This window comes from Physella acuta, unplaced genomic scaffold, assembly GCF_028476545.2.
Source record: "Physella acuta isolate Inbredline_101_S28 unplaced genomic scaffold, ASM2847654v3 ptg001698l, whole genome shotgun sequence".
In the NCBI taxonomy this organism is placed as follows: domain Eukaryota; kingdom Metazoa; phylum Mollusca; class Gastropoda; family Physidae; genus Physella; species Physella acuta.
Genome location: NW_026733211.1, coordinates 1642 through 19437, shown reverse-complemented (window position 1 = coordinate 19437; position 17796 = coordinate 1642). Strand labels below are relative to the sequence as shown.

The 17796-nt window shown below is 39.3% G+C and overlaps 1 protein-coding gene across 1 annotated transcript in view; it reads right to left on the bottom strand.

Annotated features, from left to right (window-relative positions):
- Positions 1–15886, bottom strand: part of LOC131929960 (gamma-aminobutyric acid type B receptor subunit 2) — a 37023-nt gene extending 21137 nt beyond the window's left edge. Inside the window, exons 1-3 of the mRNA XM_059286345.1 lie at positions 15686–15886; positions 13302–13439; positions 5872–6042 (exon numbers count right to left, since the gene is read on the bottom strand). Coding sequence (XP_059142328.1) covers positions 5872–6042; positions 13302–13439; positions 15686–15886 — 510 coding nt within the window. The remainder of the gene's footprint in view (positions 1–5871; positions 6043–13301; positions 13440–15685) is intronic.
- Between the last annotated feature and the right edge of the window lie 1910 nt (positions 15887–17796).

Genomic DNA, 17796 nt, shown 5'->3' with positions numbered 1-17796 from the left:
CTCACATTATCTCACTCCCCCAAGTTATCTCACATTATCTCACTCCCCCAAGTTATCTCACATTATCTCACTCCCCACGTTACTTCATATCATCTTACATCCCACTTTATCTCACATTATCTGACTCCCCACGTTACTTCATATCATCTCACATCCCACTTTATCTCACATTATCTCACTCCCCACATTATCTCACTCCCCATATTATCTCACTCCCCACATTATCTCACTCCCTCACATTACCTCACTCCCTCACATTACCTCACTCCTCACATTACCTCACTCCCCACATTACCTCACTCCCCACATTACCTCACTCCCCCACTATATCTCATCTCCCTACCTCACGTGATCTCATCACCTGTAGCCCACGATCCTTCCACCAGAAATCAATCACCCATAAATCGATTCCCTCATAAACAACCTGACGCTGTCAGACTGGCACCAGATTTAGAAACTTCTAATTTCTATCACAGAGTTATTGTTGTCATTTTTTTTTTCATTCGCGATTCACGCACAGTCTAAACAATGTATTTTTTTTTTAATTATTTGATTTTTTGAGGTTTTTTTTTCTTCTTTCAGTCTTTAAAATTAAAAATTAGAATTAAAAACGGAAACAGATAATATATAATTTCCCTCCCGGAAATTTAAGTCCGCCCCCCCCCCCCACGAAAATTTCAAGCGCCCCCCCCCCCCCTCACCACCCAGGAGAAAAAAGTCTGGAAGAAACACAGACAACAAGTCTTCTACCAAAAAACAAATGTGGTTTCAAATAACAGCTAACCAAAATATTTTAAACCTACGTATGTTGTACTAGGTGCAATCAATTAGATTGGGGTGGGGGGAGGGAAAGGGAAGGTTCCTCGGACAGATAATGCTAGTATTTTTGCACCTCTTCCTTCCCCCTTCCCCCCCCCCCCCCCCACCATCCCACTTCCCCATCATTACTAACTTACCTAAAACAATTTATGATTCTGTCTATAAAAACGTTAGCTGTTTGAAATTCGTTTTTATTAATAATTGCCCAATATCTTAAAAGTACAGAAATTTAAAGTACACTATACCCTAAATTAGTACAACTAAACCGATACCTTAATTGTTTTTCTAAACTTAGCTCTCCTCTTTATGAAACACAATCACTCGTGTAATTGATACAAGCGTGTCTGTTGGCGGACGAAAAAAATAACTTTAAATTATTTATCTTAAAGTAATCAATTTTTTTTAAAACAAGCCTGAACGCTAATTATTCCCCATTAGTGTTGAATGTCTAAATTAGATTTGAATAGTTTGACATTTAAAAAATTTGCTCTCTGAAAGTTTAGATGTTTGTTGTTAGTTTGATCGTTTGATGAAGACTTATAGATTTTTTGACACTAATTGGATTGTTACTTTTATTTATAACGATCTCTGAATAGACCGATCGATCTCTGAATAGACAGACTGTCATGTCCAGTCAGATGGAGTGGTGTGAATAGTTACGTGATAACCTAAAGATCACGGTTAGAGTCCGGATGTCTATAAATAGGCTTACGCGAGCAAAAAATAGCAACACATTAAATATTTCTATTTTCTTCAGTTTATTAATATTATATTTTTTTTTGTCTATCAAGTTTAAACTTTACTCTGTTGTGCAATTAAAAAAAATAAATACTACCCTAGGTTTTAGTAGGGTTCTACGGCACCAAGAATGACTATAATTTATTTTTACTTCAAATAGAAGATGAAAACAACAGAAATCAATACGTGTTTTATACCGATCTCGCGTTTTGCGCTTTTGCATTATAGAAACTCATTGCAGTTTTTTCTATACTCGATGTTTAAACAAGTTGGTGCATAACTCCAATTTTTCACCGAGGGAGGAAATCACTTTTCCTTTCTTTAGCGTGCCGTGTTATTATTCCACTTCGCTGGCGATTTGCTGTAGTAGGATGCGTGTGTGTTTGTCTGCGTGAGTGTGTGTTGGGGAGGGGGGGGGGGGTACTCACCGGAAGACATTGTTTTTTATGATCGAAAATGAAAAATAGTAAAAAAAAAAGTGTAATGTGAATTGGCGGCTGGTTTTGTGTCTGAACCGCAACTGTTGTTGGGGGGCATGTGCCCACCGGCAGTGGCGTCTCTATGACGGTTTGGTGAAGGGGGGTAACGGGGGTGTCACCAGGGGTGTCGCCGGGGTGTGGTAACTGCGGGTGTCACCGGGGGTGTGACCGTGGTGCGGTAACTGGGGGTGTCACCCTATCCCCCTGCAACAACTTTGTACTTTCGATTTGGTTGTCACCTCTCTCTATCTCCCATAATATTTTATTATTTTAAATGTCCAAAACATTGTTAAGACAATAACTTTTCTCATTGGTGTCACCCCATCAATTTTGCCCAAACCACACGCGCGTGTTTTATTTACCCCCATCGCTAGTGAGTAATATAAATTGTAAACCTAGTGAATAATATAAATTGTGAATCTAGTGAATAATATACATTGTAAATCTAGTGAATAATATAAATTGAAAATCTAGTGAATAATATAAACAGTAAATCTAGTGAATAATATAAATTGTAAATTTTATAAGGCTGTGTCATTCGATTTTTTCAACTTAATTTAAGCAAAAATACATTTTCGACATTTTTCATCAAAACTTAATTCCAAGAACGCTAACGGAAAAAAATAAGCAATTATGTACGCCCATGCTTATTAGAATATATCAACAGCGCATTATAAACACCACTTTTACATTATAGATTTTGTTTTTGTTTACTATTTTGAAATCATCCAAACTAATCTATTCTCTAAAGGCCGAGAGAAAATTGCACACGTAATTGTTATTTTATAAAACGTAAGCATTTTCGAAACTAACTTATAAAACGTCTAAATACCAGAACTCCACCTTTGTCTGGCGTAAATATTTCAATTTACAACAGCAACGTGCAGATGAAGCTGAAGATTGCTTTTCATTATGAATTTCTCGAACACATCCTGCATTATTATGCAAAGTTTGATTACATTTTTTTAGATGGGATATGAGACATTGTGTAGAAATGTATAGAAAAATCGATAGTGTTTTAGAAAATGGTCAAAGAAAAAGGATGCACAATAACTAATGTTTTCGCACAATGGCTTCATTAGAATTTTTTTAAATTGTGTAACTTTTTTTTCATTAATGTAAAGAGTCGATCTTTGATAACGGAAGATTTATTATTTGTAAAATGACGTAGTTGCTGAGTCATTGGGTCTGGCATTTATACATGTTGTGTTTGGTATAATGTAGAACTATACATTAATATATATATATATATATATATATATATATGTATATATATATATATATATATATATATATATATATATATATATATATATATATATATATATATGTATGTATATATATTTTTTTTTATTTATTTATTTTGTTTTTTATTTTTTTATTTTTTTTATTTTTTTTATTTTTTTTTAATTTATATATAGATTTATATAGATATATACCGCTAGTTTATGACGATTGTATGCTATGGTCGGTCCGATAAAAAAGAAATAAATTTAGAATATAGGGGTCGTATTTGGATAAATATTAAAGGTAAAATAATTCAGAAGATACTTCATACTTAATTTCGGCGTGTCAAAGAGTAATCAAATATGTTGATTAAGTTTGCATTTGATGGTCGTTAAAGATATATACCCTACGTTTTAAATTTAAATTTTAAAAATACGTACATATTTTCTAATATAATTGATTCGGAAATGAAATATTTGGAATTTAATAAAAGCTGGTATGTTTTTTTAATAACCACTAATTTTACCAAACTATAATTACAAAGGCACAACATACATGACTTAACACCATAAGCCCTACCCCTTGCTCTCTTTACCCAAACACGTTTAAATTAAAAAAAAATATCAAAAATAAGAATGTCTCTTGTTTTGTTTAGACGAATCAATACTTTTATATCTTTAATTTGATCCAGTTTTGGTCTATTTATGTAACTTAAGTTTCTGTTTTAGAACAATGCAAAAAATGTTAAATTTTGCAAATAAATTGTGAATCTTTATCGATTCATTGAGGGGTTTTTAAATGCTTTTATTGAGGAATCAACCAGTTTTAGAATAAGGGGAGGGAACAAGCTTAACATGCTTTTAGCAGAAGTTTTGCCTGGGGATGGGGAGGAGTGGGGAGCAGGAGAGTGTGGTTACATAATAATGTTTTAAACTTTGTTGCACAAACCACGTCCCTGCATCCTTGGTAATGCTGTTTGGTTTTAAAAAACAATTGTGGTTGCTGCTTATGCAATAAACAAAAACTGTTTTTATTTTTTTTACGTACGTTTAATTAAATAAAAACTTATCAATAAATTCATGTCCTTTAAACTTTCTCGTATATACGAAGTAGGCCTATAGTCGCTACGAAAATTATTTTTGGAATGATATATCTGTTTACTAATGCAGCTCTGGCAAAAATGGTTGTATTGCAGTATTGGTATTTTTCCAGATTGTGATTTATTTTATTTTTCAGTGTGGTCCAAGTTTCTTGGTCGTTTATTGTGAGATCGCTAGTATAGGTTATTCCATAAATTTTGAGTTTGTCAGTTATTGTTATGTCTATGTGATAGTTATCTTTACCTTTCCATTTACCTATACCCATTACTTTTGATTTTTCTGCGTTTATTTTTCCCCCGCTCCCTTTCCCAAAGTTGTTGAATTTTTCTATTACAGCCTGTATTGCTTTTTCTGTATGTACTAAGAAAGTAGTGTCGTCTGCGTATGCAAGTATTTTCTTGCCTACCGAGAAAGCGCTTTTCACATACAGAAATCAGTTAGACAAGGTTGTCCTTTATCTCCCCTACTATACATCCTAAGCTTAGAACCCCTACTAGAAAACATTAGACAGGACAACTCGATTAAAGGACTGTACATTCCAAACACGGTATGTGTGTGTGTGTGTGTGTGGAGAGAAAGTTTGAAGCCCATGTCCGCTCCACAAAATTCCTGCTTACTCCACCACTACCCCATATTCCCAAAGGGAGAAAAACCCTTGTAGGCAATCACGTTTCTGGATATACCATGTTTACTATCGTAAGTGATTAGGCAACTAAATATTCAAAACTGTTATAAATCGTCATCATAATGTGGTATCGTAGGTGGCTATGATGACCGTAGTGAGAGACCAACCACCTTACTATTAGAAATTACTATATGTATGAGCAGTGGCGTCACGAGGCGGGGCGGAGGAAGGGGTGGTGGTGAGGGCCGCACTGGGGTCACCATTTAGGGGGTGACACGAAGACAAAAAATTGTAAGATATAATAAATATGTTGTTTTTTCTAGATCAATGAATGGTTAATTATAGTTAAAAAAATATTTTGAGATCATAATGAGAATCGCGACAAGGGTGGGGTGGGGGTGGGGGGTAAGACGACGACGATGAGGAGGGGTGGGGGAGGCACAACATGAAATAAACATGCAAACTATAGAGAAAACAATGTCACACCCAGCTGTACTAACGACCGACTATAGATAAACATCGTTAGTATTAAATGTGAACATTAAAGCTTTTACCGGATGGGGGTGTGGGGTGTGTGACACCAACTACAAAATGAACAGAGAGAAAACAAATGTGGGGGGGGGGGATGACACCATGATGTGCCGCACCGGGTGACACCCGACCTAGCAACGCCGCTGTCTATGAGTTATGAAATAATGTAGCGAGGAATCCAAAGTTGGCCATCATCAACGATGGACTCAATTATAAAAAAAACCTCATTACAATTTTTTTTTCCTAAATAAACCAGTAAAAAGGAAAGTTAATAGAAAATATTTTTTTCTAAAATAATAATAATAACTTTAATTTTTTTTAAAGTGGATTGTTCACGTGAATAAGTGCTCACCGTTTCAAAGACCTGGTCCTTGTAGACAAGTGTGGCCACGTGCGTCCAATGAAAGGCCTTCATGATGGCTATCCTGGCAGGGTTGACCGACTCGCCCAGGTAGTTGGTGATGTACACGGACTTGTAGAGGTCACGGTCAAGGCTGTGAGAGGTCGTCGCTGCGAATGAGAGCTGAGGGTGGTGGTGGTGGTGGGGGGGGGGGGTTAATAGCTGTGTAACTTCAAGTCAGTCTTTTTTTCCCCCTAATATCGGTAACCTTAATTAATTTTTTAAAGTCACATTTCTATAAGACATATACACACACACACACACACACACACACATATATATATATATATATATATATATATATATATATATATATATATATATATATATATATATATATATATATATATATATATATATATATATATATGTAACGAGTCCCCGAGTCTATCCTGCCGACAACGCCAAATGTAACGAGTCTCTGGCTACCCTGCCGACAACGCCAAATGTGACCTTCCCGAGTCTAACCACTCATTCCACACAACATTGACCACAGCATAGATACTCGAAGATGCAGGTTCATTATTGATCCTTTTATTACATGAATCAAAGAATGCTTCACAATAATATAATGAATCAAGAGAGATGTTTCACAATAATAGTCTGAATCAACGGACCCCCAACAGTCCTCACTAGGCTTCATCTAACTGAATACACATGTCTAACGTCCTTCTTAACACAATATAACCAACTTGATACTGCCTGACCGAGAGAGACTGACGGACTGACTGACAGACCGACTGAGAGAGACTGAGAGAGACTGAGAGACCTTCTGAGACCTTCTGAGAGACTGACTTTCCGAGAGACCTCGAGCTCAGCCGTCGCCTTCCTTATATCCCCCTCATAATCGTACTCATATTCGGTCCTATCATAATCGTAATTGTAATCGATTCTAATCGTTACATCAGACTGTTAATTACGCCGCTTCTGTCGTACAGTCCGATTTTAATAAGCCACCTGCATCCTGTCACATCAAAGTTGACAGACCGTCTTTCGTATCGCTTCCCGAGATATTACGCCTTGGCATCAGCCAACACCTGCACTGTGACGTCAGACTGTAACACGTTATGTCTCTTGGTAACTTCCCCTAGTTACATCCACCCCTGCCTTTTTTGTGTGTTATCAACCACAAACAACGCTTGGCAGGTGCAGTCCTTCAAAGTCCATCGCACCGCCGTAAAAAAAAAATTTTATTGTTCCACTCACTGTCAATGTCGTCACATTCGTATAAGATTGACAGTTATCCCTATTTCACATATCCAATGTGTCTACATCATCTTCCTCAGACACAAAACAGTTCTAGAATTCACATCCACCTTTTTTCGTTTGGTGCCTTCACCAGTTCACTTTTATGACTTTTTGAACAGTCTGTTTTCATACCAGCGCGACCATGAAAGAATTGATGGTTGCTGACAAAAAATTTCGTATTCTTTCTGTTTCTCAAACTTCTCCGCGGACCACTTATCTGATGGTCTACTGTCTCTCTGCTTTTGGAGGGACCGGGATCCTCCTTGTTGCCGGTATCCTCCCCTTGTGTGTCGCTGTTGTTCTGTTGATGGTGACATGGTTCCGGGATGGGTATGAGAATTTCCGTTATAGTTTCCGGTTCCCTAATTGTCTTGGGTTTCCTTGTGTGTAACTGCTCTCCCTGACTATGACAATATTTCTTTAATTGAGCAATATTCGCCCACCGATCCGGTTTGGTGTGATCGATGGGTCTTATCTTAAAGGGGCCACCTGCTACTTTAGGCATCTCCACGACTTGCCATATCTCCTGTCCCCAGAGATCGTGGATTTTGTTTCTGCCTAATGGGTGGCTACGCAGTAATACCCTGTCGTTCAGTTTGAGTGGCGGGTCCTTTGTCTGTACCGGCGGTTCCCTTCGCCGTGCTTCATGTTCTAGTCTTTCCTGTACTACCCTGTACATTTCTCTAATTCGTCTCATATGTTCATTCACATATTCCAGTGCAGTGTATGAGCCAGTCATACTCTCCTTTTTTCCTAGGAACAAGTCAAGGGGGAGTCGAGCCTCCCGTCCGAACAGCAACATGTGTGGCGAAAAGCCGGTTGTGGCATGGGGTGTGCAGTTGTATAGATATACCAACTCTGGGAGAAAATCAGGCCAACGTTTTTTCTGTTCAGGTTCTAGGGTACGCAGCAAATCATGCATGCTGCGGTTGAACCGCTCGCACTGTCCGTTTCCTTTCGGATTAAATGTGGTTGTTCTAGATTTGTTGATCCCGTAGTGGCTGCACAGTTGGTTAATTACTTCTGACTCGAAGGCCCTTCCTTGGTCAGAGTGTAATTGTCTTGGTATGCCATATTTGATGAACCAATGTTCTATTAAGACCTTTGCCACTGTTTTGGCAGTCTGATCTCGTGTGGGCACCGCCACCGTCCATTTGGTGAATACATCAGTCATTACCAACACATGTTCCGTCCCATCCGATGATTGCTCCAACGACGTAAAGTCCATAGCCACAATCTCTAGTGGTTTTGTCGCTAATAGGTGTCCCGATGGCTGTCTCATTTTGACAACTGGCATTTTCGCATGCTGACACCTCACACAAGCCTCACAATGGCGTTTGACCTCCATTTCCATATTGGGCCAGTAACACCTTCGTCGTAATATTTTGTGCGTCCTGTCCTGACCCTGGTGTCCTGCCCTGTCATGTGCCAACCTTAGCACTTCTTCTCGTAATTGTCCAGGCACCACCACCTGGTGTATTGTCCCATCAATTTGGTCATAAATTCTCCGCATGAGAACACCATCCTGTATACTGAGACGGTCCCACTGACTCAGTATTTTCTTTGTTTCTCGACCAAATTGTTCTCTTTCCCTTCTTCCTGGGAATTTTTGTTCCTGGACGTGTTTCAACAGCGGCTGTAAGCCACTATCCGTTCTCTGGGCATCTCTTATCTCTTTGTGATTAAGGCAACTAAAATCACCAATGTCCATATGTCCGGGCTCTGTGGAAATGTGCTCCACCCCGGTCTGTCCGTTCTGCCTCACTTGCACCCCGTGAGGGATATCTGTTGACGCTCTGACCTCACATATTCCTGTCAGCGTTTCTTCCTCATCGCCCGGTCTCTCGTAAGGATTCCTTGATAAGGCGTCCGCATTGCCATTGGACCGCCCCGGGCGATATTTTATCTCCAGGTCAAAGAGTGCCAATTCTGCTGCCCATCGCTGTTCGATGGATCCCAACTTTGCTGTCTTTAGGTGACTCAAGGGGTTATTGTCAGTGTATACCACACATTTAGCACCTAATAGATAGTCCCTGAATTTTTCCGTCACAGCCCATTTTAATGTCAAAAGTTCTAGTTTCATGGCGCTGTAATTTGTCATGTTCTTCTCTGATTCCTTCAGAGCTCGACTGGCATAAGCAATAACCCTGAAGCCTTGCTTTTGTTGTTGTGATAGCACAGCTCCCAGACCTGTAGAGCTGGCGTCAATTTCTAGCCGAAATGGTTTGTCAAAGTCTGCGTATCCTAATATCGGCGCCTCTGTCAAAGCCTTTTTCAATAGCTTAAACGAGTTCAGGCATTCATCAGTCCATAATTCACCTATCCGTTGTGTTTTACCTTTCTTTTTCTCCTTACTGTGTTTCTTTGTCATTTTGTTTACCAAGTCATGCAATGGTGCGGCAATTTTTGCAAAACCAGGCACAAATTTTCTATAATAGGAAGCAAAGCCCAAGAATGATCTGACCTCTACCGTAGTTGTTGGCTGTTTCCATTCTTTAACAGCTGCAATTTTATCTGGGTCAGTGGCGATGCCATCCGACGAAATCACGTAACCCAAAAAATGTACCGATTTCAGACCGAAGCAGCATTTGTCTGGGTTCAGCTTTACTCCTATCTCCCTAAGACGGAGAAACACTTGTTCTAATCTTTCTAGATGGTCCTCCCAAGTTTTTGAATAAACTAGTATATCATCCAAGTACACCAACATTATTTGAAATAGAAAGTCACTCATAGCACTCTGCATTACTCGCTGGAATGTAGCAGGTGCATTAGTTAGACCAAACGGCATACGGGTCCACTCGTACAGTCCCAGTGGAGAAATAAATGCAGTTTTATGTTGATCGTTGGGGTGCATGGCCACTTGGTGGTAGCCACTAGCCAAATCCAAGGTAGAAAAAAATCTTGCTCCCCCCAACGCATCAAGACATTCATCAATACGAGGCAAGGGGAATGCATCCCTTCTTGTGATATTGTTCAATTTCCGGTAATCACAACACAGTCTTATCTCCCCTGACTTCTTTTTTACCACTACTATCGGTGCCGCATACGGGCTCGTGCTGGTTGTAATAATTCCCTTTTTTAGTAGATCGTTCAGGTGAGCTTTCACCGCAGAGTAGTGACTTGGTGGTAATCTTCGATAAGGTTGCGCCACCGGCTTGTCTTGTAGTAAGGGTATCTGGTGTTTTATTACTTCCGTGTAACCCAAATCACCCTCGTACGAGGCAAATATATCCCTGTACTTATTCAACAATTCATTTAGTTTTGGGTCCTCAGTTTCCGGGAATGTATATGATCGGCCATCCTCTTTCTTCACCTCGGCCGTCACATTGACCGACCTAATTGTTACTTCATTACTGCTGGTATTGCTCAGTTCGATGCACTGTGCCGACCTTTGTACCTCGACGTTCTGTGGTACTCCTACCAGAGTATTAGGCGGTATAAAAATTTCCTCATCCAAAACATTTGCCACTAATCCTTGAACTAGTCCATTTTCCGCTGATGTGTATGTCCGCAGTAACACGACGCCTGCCCTCAGTGCGGCGCCACATGGTTCTATCATCACATCACCATTCACGCTTCTATCACCAATTTGTAATGTGATTGCCTTGACCGTGTTTGCCGGGACTGATATCCTTCCTCTGGTCTTGGCAAACCTGGCCAACTTGGATCCCCGACCTGGTGTGGTCGATCCGACAATATTTGTAAGAAATTCTGGCAACTGGCCAAGAATATTCATGCCCAACAGGCAAGGTATATTTGACACATTTGTCTCTAGGTTGTGTTTCGTAACGAACACCCCAACCTGCTTCAACCTATGTCCCGCCACCACGACATCCGCCAGAAAATAACCACAGTATGGAATGGTTAGTCCATTAGCTGCCGTCAGGCGCATGCATGTGTCAGACCTCAACCTATGGTCTTTTCCTTTCATCCATTTGGTGTAAAAATTTTCCGTGATCGTCGTCACCTGGGAGCCTGTATCCACAATTGCCTTCACCGCGATGTCCCCAATCGTAATCACCATTTCGGGACAGACTCCCATCATTTTGCTTCTTGGGCCATAACCTCGCCCCTCTGTAGCCTGGCCCTGCCTTACAGAGGACGACCGTTTCCCTGGCAGTACCGTGCCATATGTCCGGGTTGTGAACAGGACAAGCAAATTGGTCGACCGTCAGCCGTCCACCGGAGTGATGGACCGGCGGGTCGCGGCCGTCCAACCTGTCTCTGTTTTGTCCCGTTCTTTTCCTGATTCTCAGCTGTTGACCTGCTTTCTAACCTCTCCAATCTTTGGTTAACCTTATCCAGGTGGGCCAACAGTTGAGCCATCATGGTTTCCACCGTGCCGGTCCCCGTGGGTGGGGATTGTTTCTGTTCCGGCACCGAGACTTTGTCCACCGAACAGTTCGATTGGTCCTCATCCTCGGACCTGCGGATCGCTGAGTTCCTGACCTGAAGGAAGGTCAACTGCGGGTCTTTGTGGACCTCCTCTTTCAACTCTCTCCTTAAGATCGGGGTTGCTAGCCCCTCGATGAAATGGTCCCTCAGTAGGCGTACATCAATGTCAGGTGTTTTGCCCTTTACCGAATCAAAGGCCCTGTTTATTCGGTGTGAATACTCCATCACACTCTCCGCCATTCTCTGCTTTAAGCCTACGAACCCCGATAGCAGTTGCGATCCCGACCGTCTCTCCCCAAAGGTCTCCATAATTAGATCCAGCACCTTATCTGGATCTGATTGGACGGTTTTATCGTGGCATTTGACCTCTGCCCTAACCGTCTCTCCTATACTGCCCATCAGCAGTCTTAATCTTTCCTCTGGTGACATGTTTCTCGAGGCCCAGGCCGCTTTGACCTCCTCACTGAACCTGTTGGTTAAAGTTGGATCACCGTCCCCGTAAAATTTGTTTACTCTGGGCAGGACCACAATATGGGTCTGCTTCTCGTCCAGAGTAGACATTTTATTCCTTTAGTAAAAAAAAAAGAGTTCTTTCTTACCGTGTGTGTATGAAAAAAATTTTTCCTCGTTCCTCAATTTTCACTGTTCCTGAATATCCGAATTCACACACACACTAAACACAGTTATGAACTAGGTTGACCATGGGTGCCTAAAGCGGCAAGTCTCGTTGAATTCATCCTGTCCGACGACGCCAATTGTTACCTAGGCAAGTTGCATACCCTGCTCGCTGCGCCAAATGTAACGAGTCCCCGAGTCTATCCTGCCGACAACGCCAAATGTAACGAGTCTCTGGCTACCCTGCCGACAACGCCAAATGTGACCTTCCCGAGTCTAACCACTCATTCCACACAACATTGACCACAGCATAGATACTCGAAGATGCAGGTTCATTATTGATCCTTTTATTACATGAATCAAAGAATGCTTCACAATAATATAATGAATCAAGAGAGATGTTTCACAATAATAGTCTGAATCAACGGACCCCCAACAGTCCTCACTAGGCTTCATCTAACTGAATACACATGTCTAACGTCCTTCTTAACACAATATAACCAACTTGATACTGCCTGACCGAGAGAGACTGACGGACTGACTGACAGACCGACTGAGAGAGACTGAGAGAGACTGAGAGACCTTCTGAGACCTTCTGAGAGACTGACTTTCCGAGAGACCTCGAGCTCAGCCGTCGCCTTCCTTATATCCCCCTCATAATCGTACTCATATTCGGTCCTATCATAATCGTAATTGTAATCGATTCTAATCGTTACATCAGACTGTTAATTACGCCGCTTCTGTCGTACAGTCCGATTTTAATAAGCCACCTGCATCCTGTCACATCAAAGTTGACAGACCGTCTTTCGTATCGCTTCCCGAGATATTACGCCTTGGCATCAGCCAACACCTGCACTGTGACGTCAGACTGTAACACGTTATGTCTCTTGGTAACTTCCCCTAGTTACATATATATATATATATATATATATATATATATATATATATATATATATATATATATATATATATATATATATATGTATATGTATATATATATATATATATATATATATATATATATATATATATATATATATATATATATATATATATATATATATATATATATATATATATATATATATATATATATCCAAGCTTTAAAACTTCTAACCACTCACCACTGGGGTGTTGAAATACTGTGCAACCTGACCAATCAGCGACATTTCGTCTGACAGACCAATGCCAATCAGGGCTATTTTTGGCACGTTGGATTCCAGCATCTCGACCATCCGCTTCACACCTAGACCTGCCACTCCCTAGACAGGTAAACAGGAAATCAGATTAGTCCGGGTAGGATTCGTTCCTCGACCGCTTTGGTAGATTTTTAAAAACGTGTCGATTAATGGATCGGGCCTTGTGGTTGAATTTTCAATAAATATAACTTCTATGTCAAGGGTTTGACAGGCGCAACCAAACACTGGTCCCTATACACCCCACAAGGAAAAACTATATGGGGCACCCTTGGATCTGGAGACCACAGTCCAGTTTATACACGAAGTTGGACTTGTTGTTTAACTCCTCCGACATAAACTCAATCAAGAACGCAGAAGAAGAAGAAAAAAGAAGACAATAAATCACATTTTTACTTTCTGTTTTTGAGCCTACTCAGTTTTAATCAGTACCCAACCTAGCTTATTTTAAATAACAAGGCTACAGAATCTCGTAAAATTGTATCAACGCAACTTAACTTAAATGCTTATTATTTATTCGCTAAGACAAAAATTGAGAGAATGAATTTTTTTAAAACAAATGTTGCTGATTCAGATCGTGATTTTCTAAAGAAATGATTTTTGCCTGTCAGACTGATTTATCGATTTCAGTCATGCTTAACTAATTATTTATGGACCATTTTCACTGCAAGATACAATTCTCTACGACCAAAAGTTTTTTTTTCTTTGCTTCGAAAAAGTGTCTTACCCGACAAATTATGTTTTTCACAAGAAACACGTTATGCAAGACAAAACACATTTTTACAAGAACTCAGGTATCCTATAAAACACGTGTTTTACAAGACGAAAAGCGTGTCTTTACTGGATAAATCACATACCATTTACGATAAAATACAATTCACGTATTACTAGAGCAAACACACGCTGTATACGGCCAGAGGCGTAGCTAGGGGAGGGCGGGGAGGGCGGCCGCCCCGGGCGCCGACCCTAGGGGGGCGCCAAAAGGGGTTGAAAATAATTTTAAAAGCTGCAGTTTTGAATTATAAACAGTCAAAGTAAAGAAATTTAACGGCTGAGAGCCTTTGCATACTGATTTAACTGTTTTCTGCCTTGATTGAGTAACTGTAAAACGTATATCCTTAATAAACAGTGACCGTAAAAACCGCTTTCCAGCTTCCTAGATGGTGGGGGGGGGCTTTATCGAAGACTAAAATCGGAAAAATTCACACCGGAATAAGGAATAAGTAACCGATATCACTCAGAAAAGAAACCCATTGCACTAAAGCGTATTTTACGATTGTGTAACATAAAGAAAGAGTTAGTGACGTTTAAAATCCGCTCTACCATTTTTGTCCAAGAAGGTGTGGGGGGTGGTCTCTTTTTCACCAACGAAAACCGCGGGATATGTATTGGATCGGTGACTAGATCACTCTTTTAACACTGAGAAAATATTATAGCTTCTTCAACTAGTTCGATTAGTTCTGAATTTGTTGTTGATTGTGTGCGAGAAGGCAGCGCACATCTGATAATTCCAAGACTTCGAGCTGTTGTGTTCGTTAGATTCCAGTTTGCTTCCTCTAGCTTGTTTCAATACACAATCAACGAATTAGCATCTGCTACAATTTTTTTTTCTGACATTAATAATCATCATTTTTTAAAGGATAATGCATCTTAAGGGGCATTTAATTGGCGCCGAGTAAAGTTTTAGGGAACGACAATCATACAGCGTAATTATTAATTTGTTTCCGGACTGTCGCACACACATACATATATATATATATATATATATATATATATATATATATATATATATATATATATATATATATATATATATATATATATATATTATATTTATATATGGGGAGGGGCGCCAAACTGATAGTTCGCCCCGGGCGCCGGGAGGGGGTCGCTATGCCTCTGTATACGGCAACCATGTCGAACACAGAAAACACACGATGTATAACATGTGTAACATAAATCATATGTTTTACACCCTTTTAATACTTATCACACGTTTTACACTATAAAAACACTCTCTTAACCCACATAAATAACATGTTTTACCCTATAAACCTCTCGTCTAATGTAAACCCCATATCACGCAAATCACATGCATTACGCTGTTAACAACTCTTTGCTTTACACTACACTATAAACCATTCTTGTCCAACACAAATCACATATTCTACACTATAAACCACTCTTGCTTTACACTAGTAACCACTTTTGCTTCACACTATTAACCACTTTTGCTTTACACTATTAACCACTTTTGCGTGTAACACAAATCCCATATTCTACACTATAAACCACTAATATAGCCCACTTACCTGTGTGTCACCTGCTACCAGTTCCAGCCTGTACCCAGGTAAAATATCCGTTGAGTTGTTGATCTCCTCCAACGCCCGCTTCAGAAACTGTATGTAGCACACCCCATAGGGTGCCCACCAGTAGTTACTCAAGGGAAGTAACGAGCCCACGTACAACGTGGATAAGTTGCCGCCCAAAGGGGTTGAAATTCTGATACTCATAGCAACAAATGTTAAGAAACCAACAACGAAAACCATGATACAATTCTTTCAACTTTTTATTGTACTAGTAAATAAATAACATTATACCATTTAGAGTTTGTTTTTTTTTCTCCGGAATGAGAAACGAAATTAGCAAGTTTTTAATTTTTATTTTGATCCTTAAAATAGTTCGTATGTTTAAGATTCTTGTGAAAGTTTCCTATTGCAGATATCCCACATAGATGAATCTTGACTTGATTATGTTGCAAAGTCTGAAAAGAAATAAAATGTTTCTAATGTATAGTATAAACTAAGACATTTAAATAGTAATTAAATTATTATTTTTCAAAAACGTAATAATAATATCTCGAAAATTAAAGTACTTTTGATTTTTACAGTTGAAATAGATCTCATAATCAAAATATTCTTTTTTTTTTCTCTTCAATATCTAAAAAAACAAAATGAACCGGATTTGGAGACATTTTTCTGCGTGCTGTTATTGCGACCGCTGAACAAAAAACACAAGGTGAATGAAAATAATATTTTTCCAAATGACACGCTGGACAGGTAACACAACAACAAAACGTCAATCTAGCTTATCGATCACGTGGGGGAAAGAACGGTCGCTGCAGTCTAGTTGCAACTCGACCGTGGTTTTCCACAACGTCCGCGTGTTTGTCTGTCGTGGCTTATCGTGGCATCGTTTCTGTGGAGATTTAGATTCGGTTTTTTTTCTGCGGTATAAAAAATCTCACCCGGAAAATAAAAACGGAAATAATGAGATCATTTTTAGTACAAATCAAAGTATTAATACTTTGTTGTTTCATTAATTTTTTTATTGTATTTAGCCAAATGACATAGCACACAGAGAGGCTGTGGGGTGGGGGGGGGGGTGTTGAATGACAGTTAAAACAACAAGTAGTAGAGGAAGTGGGAACAACCTAGAACTACTCGAACCACCCATATTGCACTCCCCACCCCCTTTATTAAAACAGCTTTGAAATAAGAATTTAGCTTTTAAAAACAATAACGGTGCATTTGTTTTTCTAAAAAATGATTTAAAATTACTTTGAATTCTTTTAAACACAGTTTTTTTTTTAAATTATAAAACAATGTTTAGAAAAAAGATTAAAATAGACTTTTTAAAATAAATGTTTTCTGTGAATGTAAATCTTCCAAGATCATGTTCTAGCTTAAAATAAGGCACATTTAGGAGTAATATCCCAAAAGAAGTAAGCTTATCGTTTGCATTAAGATTTTAACGCATTGGATATTATTTTCGTTAGAAATAGTTCTCTTTAATTCTCTATTTTTTATGACAAACAACAAAGGATTGAAGGACGACAGAAAAGGGTTTAAGATGCAATCAGAAAATTGAAACGCACTCTAACTCTGTAGATAAGCCACCTTGTTCAAATATTTTTTACAAGGGGAGGATTGGAGATGATGAGGGGGGGGGGGAATTTTAAAAAAAAATTAAAAGTGAAGGTTGGGGAGGTAGGGTGGCATTAAACAAATAGTTTTTACAAGGGCGGATCGGGGTGGTATGTGGGGGGGGGGGGGGGACTAAACAATTTTTTTTTTTTACTTTGAAGGGGCGTGGGGGTCTCAAATGGTATTTCTCTTACGGATCCAAGGTTGGTCAAAGAACTTAAATCATATTTACGTGCATTAAAAAATTAGTTTTGTACGCGTAGACCTAATTTCCTAATTACAAATTCTATGTGTGGATGGAACGAGGAGAGTTGCGGTTGTAATCTTATCGTTACCTTTATACACCCCGTAAAATGGACGCTAATCTCTTTAATCTTTTAAAGATAAGATCAAACCCAATCTATTTTTACTGGAGCTGAGTGTAATGTAAGGCAATATACTTCAATCTATTTTTACTGGAGCTAAGTGTAATGTAAAAAAGATACGTCAATTCCATA